Below are 14,676 nucleotides of genomic sequence, written 5' to 3' on the forward strand. Positions count from 1 at the left end.
GACGAAGAGACAGACCCAGAAACAAGCTGCCCAAATGGAGGGGCCACGGCGACCCGGAGAGGGCGAGGCAGAGGGGCGCAGACCCCAGCAGAGCTGAGCCCCTGCGCGGCGCAGGTCACAGCGCGCGGGCCAGGGTCCCCTGCGGGGCCCGACCGGCCGCGCTCGCTGGGCGCCCCCGTCCGGGCTGCTCGCCCAAGATGGCGATGGAGGGGCGGGCGAGCCGGCGGCAGCCCGGGCCCCCGCGCCGGCCCCCGCTCGGGCCGGGGCCCCCGAGGCCGCGCCCCCGCCCGCGGCGCCGCGCCTCCCCGGGCCACTGAAGCCCGGCGCGCCCTCCCCCGGCAGCGGCGGCCGAGGCGCGGGGAGGAGGCGGCGGCGGCGGCGGCAGCCCGGGCCCGGCCCCATGGCGCGGGGGGACGCTGGCCGCGGCGGCGGGCTCATCGCGCTGACCTTCTGCCTGCTGGCCGCGCGCGGTAAGGGCGGGCGCCGAGGCGGTGGCGGGAGCGGCTGCGGGGTGACTATGCGTCGGCACCCGGGGCTGCGCCGGCTGTGGGGCCGGCGCGTCCCGAGTCCCGAGCGAGCGCGGGGGCCGTGGGGCGCGGGCTGCGCGTCCTTGTGCCCGCGATGCTTGCGCTTTGGGGTCTGCGAGCCGCGGCCGGGGACGTTTGCGGCGCGTACTTGTCCGCAGGGGGTGTGTGTCCTTGGTCTGCGGAGTCCGGAGTGAGTGTGTGAGTGTGTGTGTGTGTGTGTGTGCGCGCGGGCGCGCGCGACCGCGTGCAAAGAGTGGGGAGGGGGCTTCTGCGGGGCGTATGTGTCCGCAGCGCGTGGCCGGTCGCGGCGTGGCATTGCGGACCGTGGCTGAGGTGCCGGTGGTTTGTGCGGGGCGGGCTCTGCCTTTACCGCGCGTGTCTCCGGGTTGGGAGTGTAAAGAGGGGGGGTGTGGGGAGGTGTGTCTGCACCTCCATTTGTGTGTCGAGAGCGTGTGTAATTGTGTTTATGGGGCTGAGCTAATATTTGGCCTTGGCTTTCGGAGAGTGTCCATGCCCTTGGTGGGGGGACAGAAGCATGAGATTGCGGATTGACTGGGAATAGTGGTGATAAAATACTCAACTTTGTCCGGTGGGTGTGGTCCCTGAAGCTGGGTGGGGCTGGGCGGAGGGGGTGGGGAGTGCGGGAGTGTTGCCCCCTCCGAACCCGAGGCCGGGAGTGGGCTGGGGGAGGGCGCAGGAAACCAGTTGCTTTCGTGGACGTGTACGGCACCCGCTCTCAGGATGGGACGCGTGTCACTCCTGCCCCACCCCCAGGGGCAGATCTGAGAAGCGTGGACGGGGTCAGCAAGGCCTCCTCCAACCCCCCACCTCAGTGCGATGTGAGGGTGGGTAAGAGTCAGGGTTGTCCTCGCTGGAGAGAGGGCTGGGGATGGGGTGACGGAGTCCCAAGCGTCTCTGCCTAGGGAGCCTTCTTCCACCCCCAGCCCTCTCCCTTTCGGTCCTGTGTGCGTTTCGGGGCGGCCCAAGGGGAAGGTGGTTGGTAGGGCTGGGGAGGGGGATGGGCTGCCCGCTTTGTTCGCCTAGTTCTCGCCTTCCCAGCCGAGGGGGGAGCTGAGGATGTGTCCGGAGCCAGTCGGGGAGGGACTTGACGGTGGGGGTGGGGAGGGGGATTTCTCTCCAGCTGCTGTGGCTTTCCAGAGAGACTCAGCCAGGCCACGTGGGAGGGAGGCAGGGACGGCGGAGGGGGGAAGGAGCCTCCGCCTGGCCCGCCCCGGCCCATCTCCAGGAAGCCCAAACAGCGGGTGGGAAAGTCTCGGGAACTACTCGGACCCCTTCTCTGCCTACAAAGACACGCCCCTTTTCAGACCTGACTGCGGACCCGGCAGGAGGCCGCCTGGGGGCGGGGTCCCGGCGGCTAGGCTAGAGAAGTGGGGGGCCTGGGGTTGTCAGGTGGAGGGGGAGGGGAAGTGCCAGAGAGGCGTCTGTTCTGGAGGCCAGGGGATTAACGAATAGTTGGGCCCACCCTCTAATGCTCTTCTGAGAGCTCCGGACCGGGCTGGGGTCATCTAGCAAAGCGGAATCAGGGCTGGGAACTGCACTCGCTCGGGCATTATGGAGTAACGGTGGGGCCTCCCTGCGAGGGGCTCAGTTTCCTCTCTGGGGCTCCCGAGTGCACAAGGCAGGGGCAGGGCCCGAGCTGGGGCTCCCTTGGCAGCAGTGTGCGTGGCTGAAGCAACTACTCTGCTCGCCCTCAGTCCTAAATCCTTTGAGTGTGCAAAGCTCGTCAGGCCTGGGGACACTCCTATAGAGTTCTGACTAGACTCCCCAATCTGGACGGAGGCCATTTATTCATTCATTCAACAAATATTTACTGAGTACCCTTTTCGGCTAGCACGTGACTGGTGCCTGAAATATAGTAAATAAGGAGGAGACTGACAGGTAGTCTAGAAAGGTCAGGAAAGGCTTCCTCCAGGAAGCGGTAAATAATAGAGCTCACTGCAGAGGGTCAGTTGGCCCTGCAGGAGAGTGATGATGGGGAGAGTTTTTCAGAGAGAACAGCATGTGCAAACGCTCAGGGGTGACTTCGTTTAGACCGCTGAGTGAAGCTAAATCTGGCTGGAGTTTAGAGCACAAGGCAGGAGGGTGGGGCAGGTTAGAGAGGAATAGGACAGGGGCCACAGAGTGTCAAAAGAGAAGGCTGAAGATGGAGGCTGGACCCAACTCATGAAGGGGCTTGTAAGCCCCACCAAGGTTTCTGGCCTGAGAGCCTGCATGAGCCCTTGGAGGGTTTTAAGATCAGCTTTGCATCAGCTCACTCCAGCTGATGTGGAGAATGATTGGACAGGGTGGAGGCAGGAAGCTGAAGCTTGGGAGGCTGTGGTAGTAATCCAGAAGAGAGGGTGTTGCTGGCAACTAGAGTAGTGGCAATTGGGATGGCCACAGTGGATTCTAGAGATATTTAGGAAGTAGAATCGGCAGGATGTGAGGATAGAGTGAGTTTGTAGGGAGTGAAGGAGAGAGAAGTAAAAAATAATAGACACTTCAGCAGCCTCGACATGGCAAAATGAAGGGCTGGTGTTGGAGTCAAGATAGTGACTGCCCGTCTCCCCCAAACACTGCTCTTGGGTCAGGGCTTGGGAACTGGGGAGATGTATGCGAATGGGACTCGTGTCTGGGGGTGGTGGTGGGATGCCGAGTGCTCTGTTTTCACCACATGCAAGAAGTGGGGCTCTCCCTTCCACCCAGTCAGAATTTGGGGCGTGGTGATGCCAAAGGTCAGTAGCAGGAGGGCTCTAAGAACAAGAGAGCTGCTTTCTCCTCACCGGGGAAACTCCCCCCTCCATCCCTTTCTCAGCCCAGAAGCTCAGAGACCAACTTCAGTTAGTTGGGGTGTTGGGGCCCTCTCTGACCTCATCTTGGAGGTTAGGAACCAGGTCAAATATATTGTGTTGGCCAAAAAGTTCGTTCGGGTTTTTCCATAAGAAAAATGTTACGGAAAACCTGAACAAATTTTTTGGCCAACCCAATAGTTTCTCTTAATAGTGAATCTAAATAATCCAGAAGTTATCTAAACCTTCATTGATCCTGTATGTATTTTCATGGCCCAAGTAATCATACATTATGTGTAAATCAGCATTTCCTTTCTTTTCTCCTAAAGGTACGTTGTTTCAAGTTGAGTAATCCCACAATTAGCGTCATTGAATGTCAGCGCTGAGGGGAACTTAGAAATAATTTTAGCATGAACCCATTTTACAGATGAGAAAACTGAGTGACTTCCCAGAGTTACATGGATGGGGACTGAACTGGGACTTGAACCAGTCTCCTGGCTCTTGGAGCAGCCATACTTTCCCGGGATTTGGTACACATGAACCCAAGTTCAGTCTCTCTTCACCCTCTCCCCCTCACATGAGAAGTTATCAACAACTTTGGGCTTGGCCCCCCTCAGGTGGTGTGTTTGGTTCTGGGCTCTGGAATCCACTCTGCTCCACCCATCCCCACCCACTGCATCCTGTTCTGCCTCCGCTGTTTCTGAGGTACAGAAACCAGACTTGACACAGAATTCCAGATGCAGAACAGATGTCATTGCCAAGCAGGCCTGGGGGCTCCCAGCTCCTCGGGTTGGGGGGAAGGAAGAGGAAGAGTGGCTCTGACGGGGGAGGACCCCAGCCCCAGCCTGGTCAGAGGCAGGTGACAGCACCTGGGGGGAGAGAAGAAAACCAGAGAGAGGATGACCTGGGCCTGACATGCAGAGAAATGGAATCCTTGTCCTTGGGGCTGGCTGGGCTGCCAGCTACTAGTGCCTCACTGCTGAGGCTGAGGCATTCCTCTGGATTTGAGGGGCTGTGGGGTCACTGTGGTCCGGGAAGCAGAGGCTCAGTAAATTCTCTCTCAGGTGCAGACCTGAGCGTGGAAGCTGGTGCAGAGCCAAGACTTCCAGATGGTTAGATAAGGGGCTCATTATCTTGTCACATAGTTTGGAGCTCTGGCAAATGAATGGAGCATAAGAGAGACAAGGTTGGGCACACAAGGAAGGTATTTTTTTTTTAAACATCTTTATTGGAGTATAATTGCTTTACAATGGTGTGTTAGTTTCTGCTTTATAACAAAGTGAGTCAGCTATACATATACATATATCCCCATATCTCCTCCCTCTTGCGTCTAAGGAAGGTATTTTTAATCAGACTATCCATATAGCAGAAGAGGTGAGGTAGTGAGCTCCCCAGTCCTGGTAATGTTCAAGTTCAAGAGTTTCTTTCAATGTGAGTTTGCTGTTGTGTCTCGGTGCTTTTTTTTTTTTTTTTAAATTTATTTTTTGGCCGCGCCAGGCGGCTTGCAGGATCTTAGTCCTTAGTGCCCTGACCAGGGATGGAACTTGGGCCCACGACAGTGAAAACGTGGAGTCCTAACCACCAGACCACCAGGGAGTTCCCTGTCTTGGTGCTTTTTAAGCATTTTGTTACGTGTCTCATAGGTGCCACATAGTATGCTAGGCAGTTTCCACGTATATTATCCACATTATCCCGAGCCCTGAAGGGAGTTCCTATAATTTTTCCAGATAAGGAAGTTGAGGCTTGGAAAAGCACGAGGGGCTCTGTGTTGTATCTTTTTGAGTGTGTCTCCGCATGTCCACTCATCTGTTCAAGAACTGTTTATTGAGTGCCTACTATGTGCCAGACAGTGTTTTAGGTCCTAGGGAATTAGAATGCTGACTAGGACAATAATCTTGGGCTTGTTGCCTCACTGGCAGAAAGACAAGTCAAAAATCTAGAGTGCTAGTTGCAATGACCCAGGTGCCCAGGGTCCTATGGGGCAGAAAAAAAGGAGAGGCATCTAAATCAGAACCCAGGATGGCACAGCTACTGAAGGAAGAGGGAGCAGCATAGGCAACGCATGGAACAGCAGTGTGCTTTCAGAGAACGGGAAGTGGTTTAGTCTGGCGGGGACCCAGGGTGACAGGGAACAGGAGGTAGGCAGGTCAAGCTGAGTGGCTTTGCTCTCAAGTCTGCTGAGGCTGAGCCTGTCTCCTGAGGATCACAGATGAAGGGAACGCTGCCTTCCCTGTGTCCCAGGCAACCGTCCCAAGCTCTCCTTCCAGCTGTTGTGGGAGGGGCTTAGTGTGTGGTAAGGGAGGTGGCCAAGGTGGGGGGCGGGGAAGGAGGTTTCTGGAAGAAACTGACTTGTGTCTCCTGGGAGAGGAGAGTGGTGATGGCGTCATGGAGAATTGCCCATGTGGACCGAAAACAAGCTGTAGATCTGGTGGGCCCTGAAATTCAAAAATGACAAGGCATTGATGTTTGTGGCAAGTTCTTGGCTTAATGAAGGAGGCATCTCGGCTTTGTCCCCCACCCCATGCCCCAGTCCCAGCCTCTCTCCTGAGAGTTCACTGAAGAATGGAACCCTGGCTTATGCCAGGCCCGCACTAGTCCCACGGAACAGCACTGAGCTGGCCCTGGGGCTCAGCAGCGAATCTCCTTTCTGTCTGGGTTCTAATTGGCCTCATAAAATCTAATTTATCCTGTAAATGGGTAAAATAATGTCAGAAGAAGGAGATTGAGAGATGGCCCTGGGGCTCCTAAGCATAGAAGCTCCATGTTTCTGGCAGGGTCCCACCGAGGAGACTGAGGAAAAGGGATTGTGGGAGAGGGAGTTCCCCTCGAGGCAGAAAGCTGGCCAACAGCAAGTGTCCACTATGTCCACCCAGTACTTAGAGGGAGCACTGAGAAGTGCTCCTGGGAGGGGCTTGGTGGTCCTCCATGACAGGGGACTGGGGGGTGGCAGGAAAGGGGCAGCCACGAAACCACTGGACAAACAAGGTCCACTCCCCAGAGCATCACTTTTCCAAAAAGATTTGGTGGTGTAGGAACCACATTTACATTAAAACAAACACTGCTGTGTAATGGAATAGGATGCAAAATGTGCCAGAGGTTTAAAAATAAAAACATTTCAGGTAGTCAGCAAGCCTCCTGAGTACGTTCTCCTCTGCTGCTGGGAGAATTTTGGTGAAAATGAGAAATGTGGCAACTCTTCATTTTAAGACTGGGGAAACCGAGGCTGAAAGGAGGAAAGCGGACCTAATGTCATACAACCCATGATGGACCCAGAACTCTGACCCCAGGCCAAGGCTTGTCCCGCCACATCCCATGGTCCGCCTTAGGCAAGAAGGCAAGAGGAAGAATGGGTAAGGGACCTCCAAGTGGCTACATGATGTGAGACCCAGGAAAACCCTTCCCTGGGGAAGGCAGGGGCAGCTTCACGGAGGGATGTGGCACCTGAGGTGAGCCCCTAAGGATGCACGTCCTGGGCACAGAAGTTGGGTTGGGTGCTGGGGCAGAGAGAACCCTCTTATTTGGGAGCAACTGTCTCCTCAATGCTGCGTTCATGCCCAGGATGTCCAAGAAGAACAGTTTCCTCAGACTGTCTCCCAGAGAGGTGAGAACCTCCCCTTTTGGGCCTCGGTTTCCCCATCTATAAAATGAGCAATCTCAGGCTCTGCATACGTTTCCATCAACGTGGGCCGGCTTGGGCTCCTGGCACAGCCCTGTACCCCCCCAGGGATCCCGGGTTCTCCCCACATCTACATCCCTGTTGGTTTCCCATTCCGCCTCGCCTTGTTGGTGCTGGGCTCCTCCGAGGTGGGGCAGCCAGACATCTGCTGATCCATGAATATTCAGGAAGGGAATCGGAGCCTCCTCTGGGCTCCCCAGCAAGCCCCGGCCCCTCTGGCCGCCGTCCTGCCCGCCGGAGCCCGGGCTGCTGACAGACCCAGCAGCTGCTCGGGCCCCAACTGTTCACATTGTTTGTTCAGCGCAGCGGGGGATTTTCCAAGCCCCGGACGTGCTTTGGGGGGTAGGGAGGCTGCCGGAGGGCTCAGGGATTCGTGTCATGTGGGGCTTTTCTCCCCTGAAACTCAAACCGACTGCTCAGCGGCTGGAATGGGGCAATTGGAAGCCACTGGGCTGAGAGCCCGGGCTGGCCTTACCCCCACCGTGTTTGCATCAGAATCCAGGGCCTCAGATAGGGAAGGGACTGGATGTTAAGAATAGCGATTTGCATTTGTACATCCCTTTCCAGTTTACGAAGTGCCTTTAAAGAATGAGCTCCCATTCTTTGACTGATGCCCGTTAGGCTCTGGGCTGGAGACCTGACCTACATCATCTTGTTTAATCCTCACAGGCTCCATAGTATCGCCTTCATTTTTACAGATGTGGAAACTGGGCCCCAGAGAGGTAAAGTGGCTCGTCACATAGCTGGTAGGTGGAGCAGCCAGGCTGGAACCTTGATCTTCTGCCCCAAGGTCAGATGCTCTTTCCACCCCAGCACATGGCCCTCAGTGATGCGAATGCCAGTTTGGCTTCCCCAGTTAGACTGGAAACTGGGTGAGGGCAAGGGCTGCCTTCTCCTCGCTGCACCCACTAGTAATGCTGAGCCCAGTTGTGTAGCTGGAGGTGCCAGCGGAGCTTTTAAGAAGGGCAGAGGCCTGTTCAGACCCTGTCTGTCTGTCCTTCCCACTGTGGTGTCAGAGGCCTGGATTCTGCCCTGGCCTCCTTATCTCAGCCAGTTAGGACCTCTCTTCTCCCCTCAGTCTTGATCCTCTTCAGGGGTTTAAGTGTTGGCATATGTGTGTGTCCAGGTGTTGATGAGTGTGGCAGAGACGGGGGGAGCACGTGTTTAGGTATGGCAGGTCGTGTCTATAGTTTTGTGGGTGTGTCTAGATGATGTTCTCTCTCTGTTCAGGAGTAGGTGAGTCCAGTTCACTGAATAATCCTACCATCACAGAATCTTCGACATCACCCGCTACATTTGAGTAAACTAGAGCCCAGAGGTGGAAGTGACTGGCCCAAGGCCACACAGCTAGACTGTGACAGAGCCGGGTCTAGAACTGAGGGTCGCCGGAGTCCTTAGCCATTGTGCTTTCTGCGTGCCCCTGACAGGGCTCTGTCAGCCCTGGCCTGCCTTGTAATGAGTATGGACCATTGTCCTCACCTCTGTCCCTGGCTCACTCTCAGATGCACCACTGTGCCTTTAAGCAAGGTGTCAGGCCAGAGGATAAGAGGGCACCTTGGGCCATTGAGCTTTTATGGGACAGGAAGGCAGCAGGTCAACCGTTTGGAAGATACAACTGGAAGAGAACCAGTATTTCTCTATGAATAACGGTTACTGGGCCTTGCTGAGATGTTGGTTAAAATGATAAACATTGGCATTTGTGTGTTTTTGCCTTGACCCTGGAATGGCATTCCCTTCCTCCATTGTTCTCCTGCTCTTCCCTTTGCGGCCAGGGCAGTGTTGGAGCTGCAGGCTCTTCTGGGGCATCTGGAGAAGGTCAGGGGACTGGGTTCTGCACTGGCTTGCTGCGTGGCTTTGGGGGAATCAGCTGCAGGAAGGAGAGCTTACCTCTTCCAGTCACTGCGGCAGAAGTGGTTTGGGTAATAGTGGTCAAGACAATCTGTAGGATTCCAGGAGAGGGAATGACATTACTGAGCCCCAGTTCTGTGCCAGGCCAGCCACTGTGCTGTACTCCTTTACCACACAGCATCTCATTGACCGCTCACAACAGCCCTCTGAGGAAGGAACGACTATGTCTTTTTAAATTGAGACGCAATTCACATACCACAAAATTCACCGTTTAAAGTGTACAAATCAGTGGTTTTAAGTATATTCACAAGGTTGTGCAACCATCACCACTATCTAATTCTAGAACATTTTCATCACCTAAGAAATAAACCTTCGATCCCTTAGCCATCTCTCCTCATTCTTCCCTCTCCCCAGTCCCTGGAAACCATTAATCTACGTTCTGTCTCTATGGATTTGCCTATTCTGGACATTTCACAGAAATGAGATCATACAATATGTGGCATTTCGTAACTGACTTCTTTCACTTTGAGGAAAGTTCAAGGTTTATTCATGTTGTAGCAAGTATCAGTACTTAATTTCTTTTGATGGCTGAGTAATATATTTATCTGTTCATCAGGTGATCGAGCATTTGGGTTGCTTCTACTTTTTTGCTAAGAACTGTGTTATTTTGTGGATGAGGAAGTTGAGCAGCGGGGGAAGGATGGGAACGAAGTGCAGCCGTTGGCCCAAGATCACAGTTAGTCAGAGGCAGAGCCAAGATCCAGATACAGGTCTCTCCATGAGACCTCTTTCTCTGAGGTTTGCCCTCCTCCTCGACCCGGGGTGGGTGACTCGGGGTCTGGAGGCTGTGGCATGTAGGAGGACACACACTGATGACCCTGGTGTCCCCTCCTCTACGCAGGGCAGCAGCCGTTGCCCCGGAAGACGACCGTGTCACTGAGCTGTGGAGCAGGGCCGCTGCAAGTGATCCTGGGCCCGGAGCAAGCCACGGTGCTGGACTGCGGTCTGGGGGCAGCTACTGCAGGACACCCCCCCAGCGTCACGTGGAGCAAGGATGGAGGCATCCTGCCCGAGCACAACCACCTTCGCCTGCTACCCAATGGCTCCCTGTGGCTGTCCCAGCTGCCAGCTCCCGACGGCACTGACCCTGGGGCTTCAGAGGTCATTGAGGGCAGCTATTCCTGCCTGGCCCGAAGCCCCGTTGGAGTGGTGGCCAGCCAGGCTGCGGTGGTCAAGCTTGCCAGTAAGTGCCACATCTTGGACTGAGCTGAGGCCCATAAGACGTGGGGTGTGGGAAGTGGGGTCTGCAGTTAGATACTTGCACAAAGGTTTGTCTCTGAGCCACGCCCCCTTTCCCTGCCTCCTGTCCTGCTCAGTGGGTCCCTTCCTGGTATTGTCTGCCTCACTGTTCAATAGTCTCACTTCTTCCCTGCTCTTCTGCTCCTCCTCGTTTTCCTTCCCTGTGAGTTTGAGAGTCTAGACTTGTGCTCTCCTCCAGGAAGCCCGCCAGAGAGGTTTGTAAGCGGGTCAGGGGCACAGAGGTGCTCCCCACCCCCATAGCAGGTGGAGTGTGTAGAGCCGAGCTGTGTTGTCCAGCTCACTCACTCTTGGGGGGTTCTCGGGAGGCACAGATCACCAGGAAAAAGTTTGGGGGCCAGAAGAAATGCACATCTTACTGTAGTCCAACCATATGGTGATGTAAGGCAGGGGGACTTTGGAATTCATTCTGCCTGCAGCATCTGACCAGTCATCACCACTTCTTATTCTCCGACTGCCTCTTTCCAACTGTGTCTCCGGTGGTCTGAACTTTTTTTGCATGTGTTTCTGTCAACCTGTGCCTCTCTGTGTCCGTGTGTGTGTATGTTTCCCGTCTCTGCTCGCTGTGGCCTCCTTTCTTGTGTTCCTCTCCTGTCCCTGCGTTTTCTCACTGTCCTCATCCCCAGCACTTGCAGGCTTCTCCCTGCACCCGCAGTCTCAGACGGTGGAGGAGAACGGGACCGCTCGGTTTCAGTGCCACATCGAAGGGCTGCCAGCACCTGTCATTACTTGGGAGAAGGACCAGGTGACGGTGCCTGAGGAGCCTCGGTGAGTGTCCTGTGGGCAAGAGGAGAGTGGGTCCCAGGGGGCAGCCAAGGAGGGCTCTGGCATGTGCTCAGGAACTGGGCTTCTTAGAGTCAGGGTGGCTCCGTTTGTCCAGACTGACTTAGGAGCCAACCACCACCTGATACTCAGCCCATTTCTGGTCCCAAAGAGAAGTTGGGTGAGAAGTTTTTGCTCCCTGGGAGGAAAGCCACCCACCAAGCTATGGGGCTTGGGTAGAGAGCAGTTATCGAGTCCTTCAGAGCATATGTAGTCCAACCACTTGCCTTATTGAGAAGGAGACCAAGGGCCAGAGAAGAGCTGTGCTTTAACCAAAGTCACACGGTGAGTCATTGGCAGAACGTTTGTTGTTCGTTCCGGGCCCAGAGGCTGCTGGGAGGGTTTCCCTTTGCAGGTTCCTCTGGAGTTTCTACCTTGGATGCATAACTTCTCTTCTTCTCTCAGTTCTATTCAGTGGGGTGCAGCATCTGATAACCAGGTTGTAGAGGTCCTTCCTGTTTCACCCTCCTCTCTCCCCATAAAGGCAATGGAGCAATCCTAGGGAAGGGTTTCTAGGGCAGAAGAGAAGCAGAGGCTAGACCCAGGACCTGATCCCTACTGCGGCCTCCTGGGAAGGCCCAGATGTACACATAGCATGTCCAGAAAGCACGAGGCTCATTTGCATGTGTGGTCTTGGAATTGGACTCATGACTCGGCTGCCACCACGCAACAGTTGTAAGTGAGGAAGAAGGGTGAGAGGTCAAGATAAAAGTGATCCTGTTGACTTTGGTGATCAGTCAGCCCCACTGATCCAGTGGGTTGGATTAGATCATGGTTTCCAAAGTGTGTTCTTTTTTACAACGTTAGTCCCTAAAGATGATTCTTGAAAAAAAAAGTACTCCACGGTCAAATAAGATGAGGAAACTGCCTATAAATCTCCCTCTTGGAGTTGACAAGGCCCTGAGAAGCCCTGTACTGAGAAACCTGTTTAACTTGTTTAACCAAATGCTTCCTAGGCTCATTTGCCCAGAGCCCCTCTTGCAGGAACCCTGTTAACATCCTAGGAATGAGCATTCCAGGGAGGAGACCTTGGGAATGCTAACCCAGCCTTCCTAGCACTGACATTTTAAGTTCTATGCCTCTTTTTTTTTTTTTCTGGCTGTGCCGCATGGCTTGTGGGACCTTAGTTCCCTGACCTAATGGATCGAACCCATGCCCGCTGCATTGGGAGCATAGAGTCTTAATCACTGGACCACCAGGGAAGTCCCAAGTTCTATGCCTTTTAAATGTGGAGCCTCTCACCGCTGTGACAGAGTTGTTGGGTGAGAACCAAGTGAGAGTCTACTCCTGGGACAGCCCCCAGAGAGGGTGGGAGAGAGCAGAAAACTCTCCCCGCGTTAAAAGTCACAAGAGGCTTCACTTAATTAGAGCTGTGTTTTCTCACTTAATCCTTCCCATGATCCTTCAAGGTAAGTGTTCCTTAGTTTTCATATTTTCCTCTGTTTACTTTTAGTTTATATTCCTATTAGATGCATTTTTCAAATTCATATAAACAAAAAAGAAGAAACAAAAATGGCTCGTCTTCTTATCACCCATAGAAAGCCTCTGTTAGTTTTGATGTCTATCCTCTGGACTTTTCCCCTGTATGTTTATAAATATTCTCTTTAAAATTTTGGATCATATTGTACATACTGGATTTTTTGTTCAGTCACCCTTTTTTAGAAAACAAAAATGGGATTATATTGCAACTTCTTTTTTTTCACTTAACACATAAGGAACCCCCTTCCAGGTCTATCTGTATGGCTGTGGCAGATACAGTTATCTGAACTCTTAAATGAGGGAACTGAGGATCAGAGACAGAAGTCAATTGCCCCAGGTCACACAGCTAGTGCTGAGAGTATCTGACAGCGGAGCCCTGGGGTGGACGATTTGGTGGTTGGAGTGGGGAAGCCACAGGGTCTGAAGAAACTCCTGTTGCAGGCTGGCTTAGAGTTGGAGTGGTCCAGCTGTGCTCAGAGCAGAGAAGTTACTACCCCAAAGTTTCTCAGCAAACAGAGGAGTTCCCTCACCTCCCAACATCTAGTTCAGGCCTCTCCCAGGAGGCTGGAGCTGCCAGTTCCTGGCCTCTGGGAGTGTTTGCCCCCAAGTCCTCTGAAAAGTGATCCTCATCTATAAATAAGCCAGGCTCACATGTCCCAGCACATTGTGTGTGGGGGGGAATAAAGAAATATCTAAAACAGCAACTTGATTATGCCCAAGGTATGTATTTTTACACATACCCAGATAGAGTTCACATAGAAATATGCTATTCATAAACTCAACCCAGTGATTTGAAGGAGACCATATGCCTTGGTGTAGGCTGTGCACATATGCAGTTAATAAGCACACTCTGTCAGGGTCTATGTGCATATTTTGGGAACTGATGGTAAACACTAGACCTTGAGGCAATTCCCTGATACTTATACTAATTTCTAATGATAGGGGATAATTTTTCTTCCATGGGAACCAGTAATCAATGAGAACAATGTTTCCCAAATCGCAGGCATTCACAAACCCCTGTCATATTTTTGGCCATCCCTCAACCATTTATACAACATTTAATACATTTCTTCAAATCGACTCTCTCTTTTGTAACTTTAATACATACTAAAAAGGAACATTATCTCACTGCAGTAAAATGGAAAACCAGCAGCACTGACCTTAAATAGAAGGTAGCCATAAAAATAAATATATAACCACTGGAATAAAAACCTGTGCCTAGATCCACTTGAAATCATTTTGTTATCACCATTCACTCACACTTTAAAACCATGGCACTAATGGATTTAATTATTGCAGGCTCCCTAGTCCAGTCCTCTGCCCTACCCATCTCCTAGGACCCGTCGTGTCTGTCAGCCTCATGTGACCCTCGGCTAGTGTCCCTTTTCCCTGGGTGGATCTCTGAACGGCTCAGGGTGGAGGCTCCTTGGCCCTCAGGAAATTCAGAGCATCTGTCATTTCTCCTCTGTTCTTGAATCCCTGGGTCCAAGTAGCCTTTTGCGGGCACGGGCAGCAGGCTGAGGCTCAGGCTTGGAAAGAGAATGGTCCCTTCCTTTTAGCTAGAGGTTGCTTTTCATTCTATAAGTAGCTATTTTGTTTTATTTGAAATTTCAATTCATTTTAAAATGATAAAACATACTAACTTAAAGGGAAAAAAGTCACCTACAAACTGAGCACAGATAGCTGTTACCATTATCTAATGAGAGCTTATGACACATTAACAGGGTCGGGGTTGTGAAGTAGTCAGGAATTATGAAACCCATTTTTCAGATGAGAAACCTGAGGCCTGGACATGTGATGTCACTTGCTAAAAATCACATATGTTGGAATCAATTCTCTCCTCTATGCCACAGCTGCTTTTATATTAGAGCCAGGAGTTACAAAACAAAGTGTACAAGGGCACATGCTTTTTTCCATTTAAATTTTTTTAAGTTTTATATTTCCAAACTAATAAATGTTCACTGTAACCAAGAAATTTAAAAACGCAACAAAAAAGAGCCCCACAGTAACCCCACTCCCAGAGAAAACCTCCCACGAATGACGTGAGCGTTACCACCCTTGACTTGACTCTTTCCGCACACATCCTAGCGTATCATTTATCTATTTTCCAAAAATAGAATTGCTTCATAAACACTGATTTGTGAATTCTTTCCCCCCACTAACCAATATGTCTTGGACATTCTTCCAAGGACAGAGCTTTTTAAGACACATTTTAACA

General features: G+C 52.7%; 1 protein-coding gene across 3 annotated transcripts in view; it reads left to right on the forward strand.

Moving 5' to 3' along the window:
• Positions 1 to 348: 348 nt before the first annotated feature.
• Positions 349 to 14,676, forward strand: part of IGDCC4 (immunoglobulin superfamily DCC subclass member 4) — a 37,564-nt gene continuing 23,236 nt past the window's right edge. For all 3 annotated transcript variants that reach the window (XM_036844535.1, XM_036844537.1, XM_036844536.1), the window contains exons 1-3: positions 349 to 470; positions 9,742 to 10,083; positions 10,784 to 10,925. In XM_036844535.1, coding sequence (XP_036700430.1) covers positions 401 to 470; positions 9,742 to 10,083; positions 10,784 to 10,925 — 554 coding nt within the window. In that variant the 5' untranslated portion in view covers positions 349 to 400. The remainder of the gene's footprint in view (positions 471 to 9,741; positions 10,084 to 10,783; positions 10,926 to 14,676) is intronic.

The sequence above is a fragment of the Balaenoptera musculus genome, chromosome 2, assembly GCF_009873245.2.
Source record: "Balaenoptera musculus isolate JJ_BM4_2016_0621 chromosome 2, mBalMus1.pri.v3, whole genome shotgun sequence".
Lineage (NCBI taxonomy): Eukaryota > Metazoa > Chordata > Mammalia > Artiodactyla > Balaenopteridae > Balaenoptera > Balaenoptera musculus.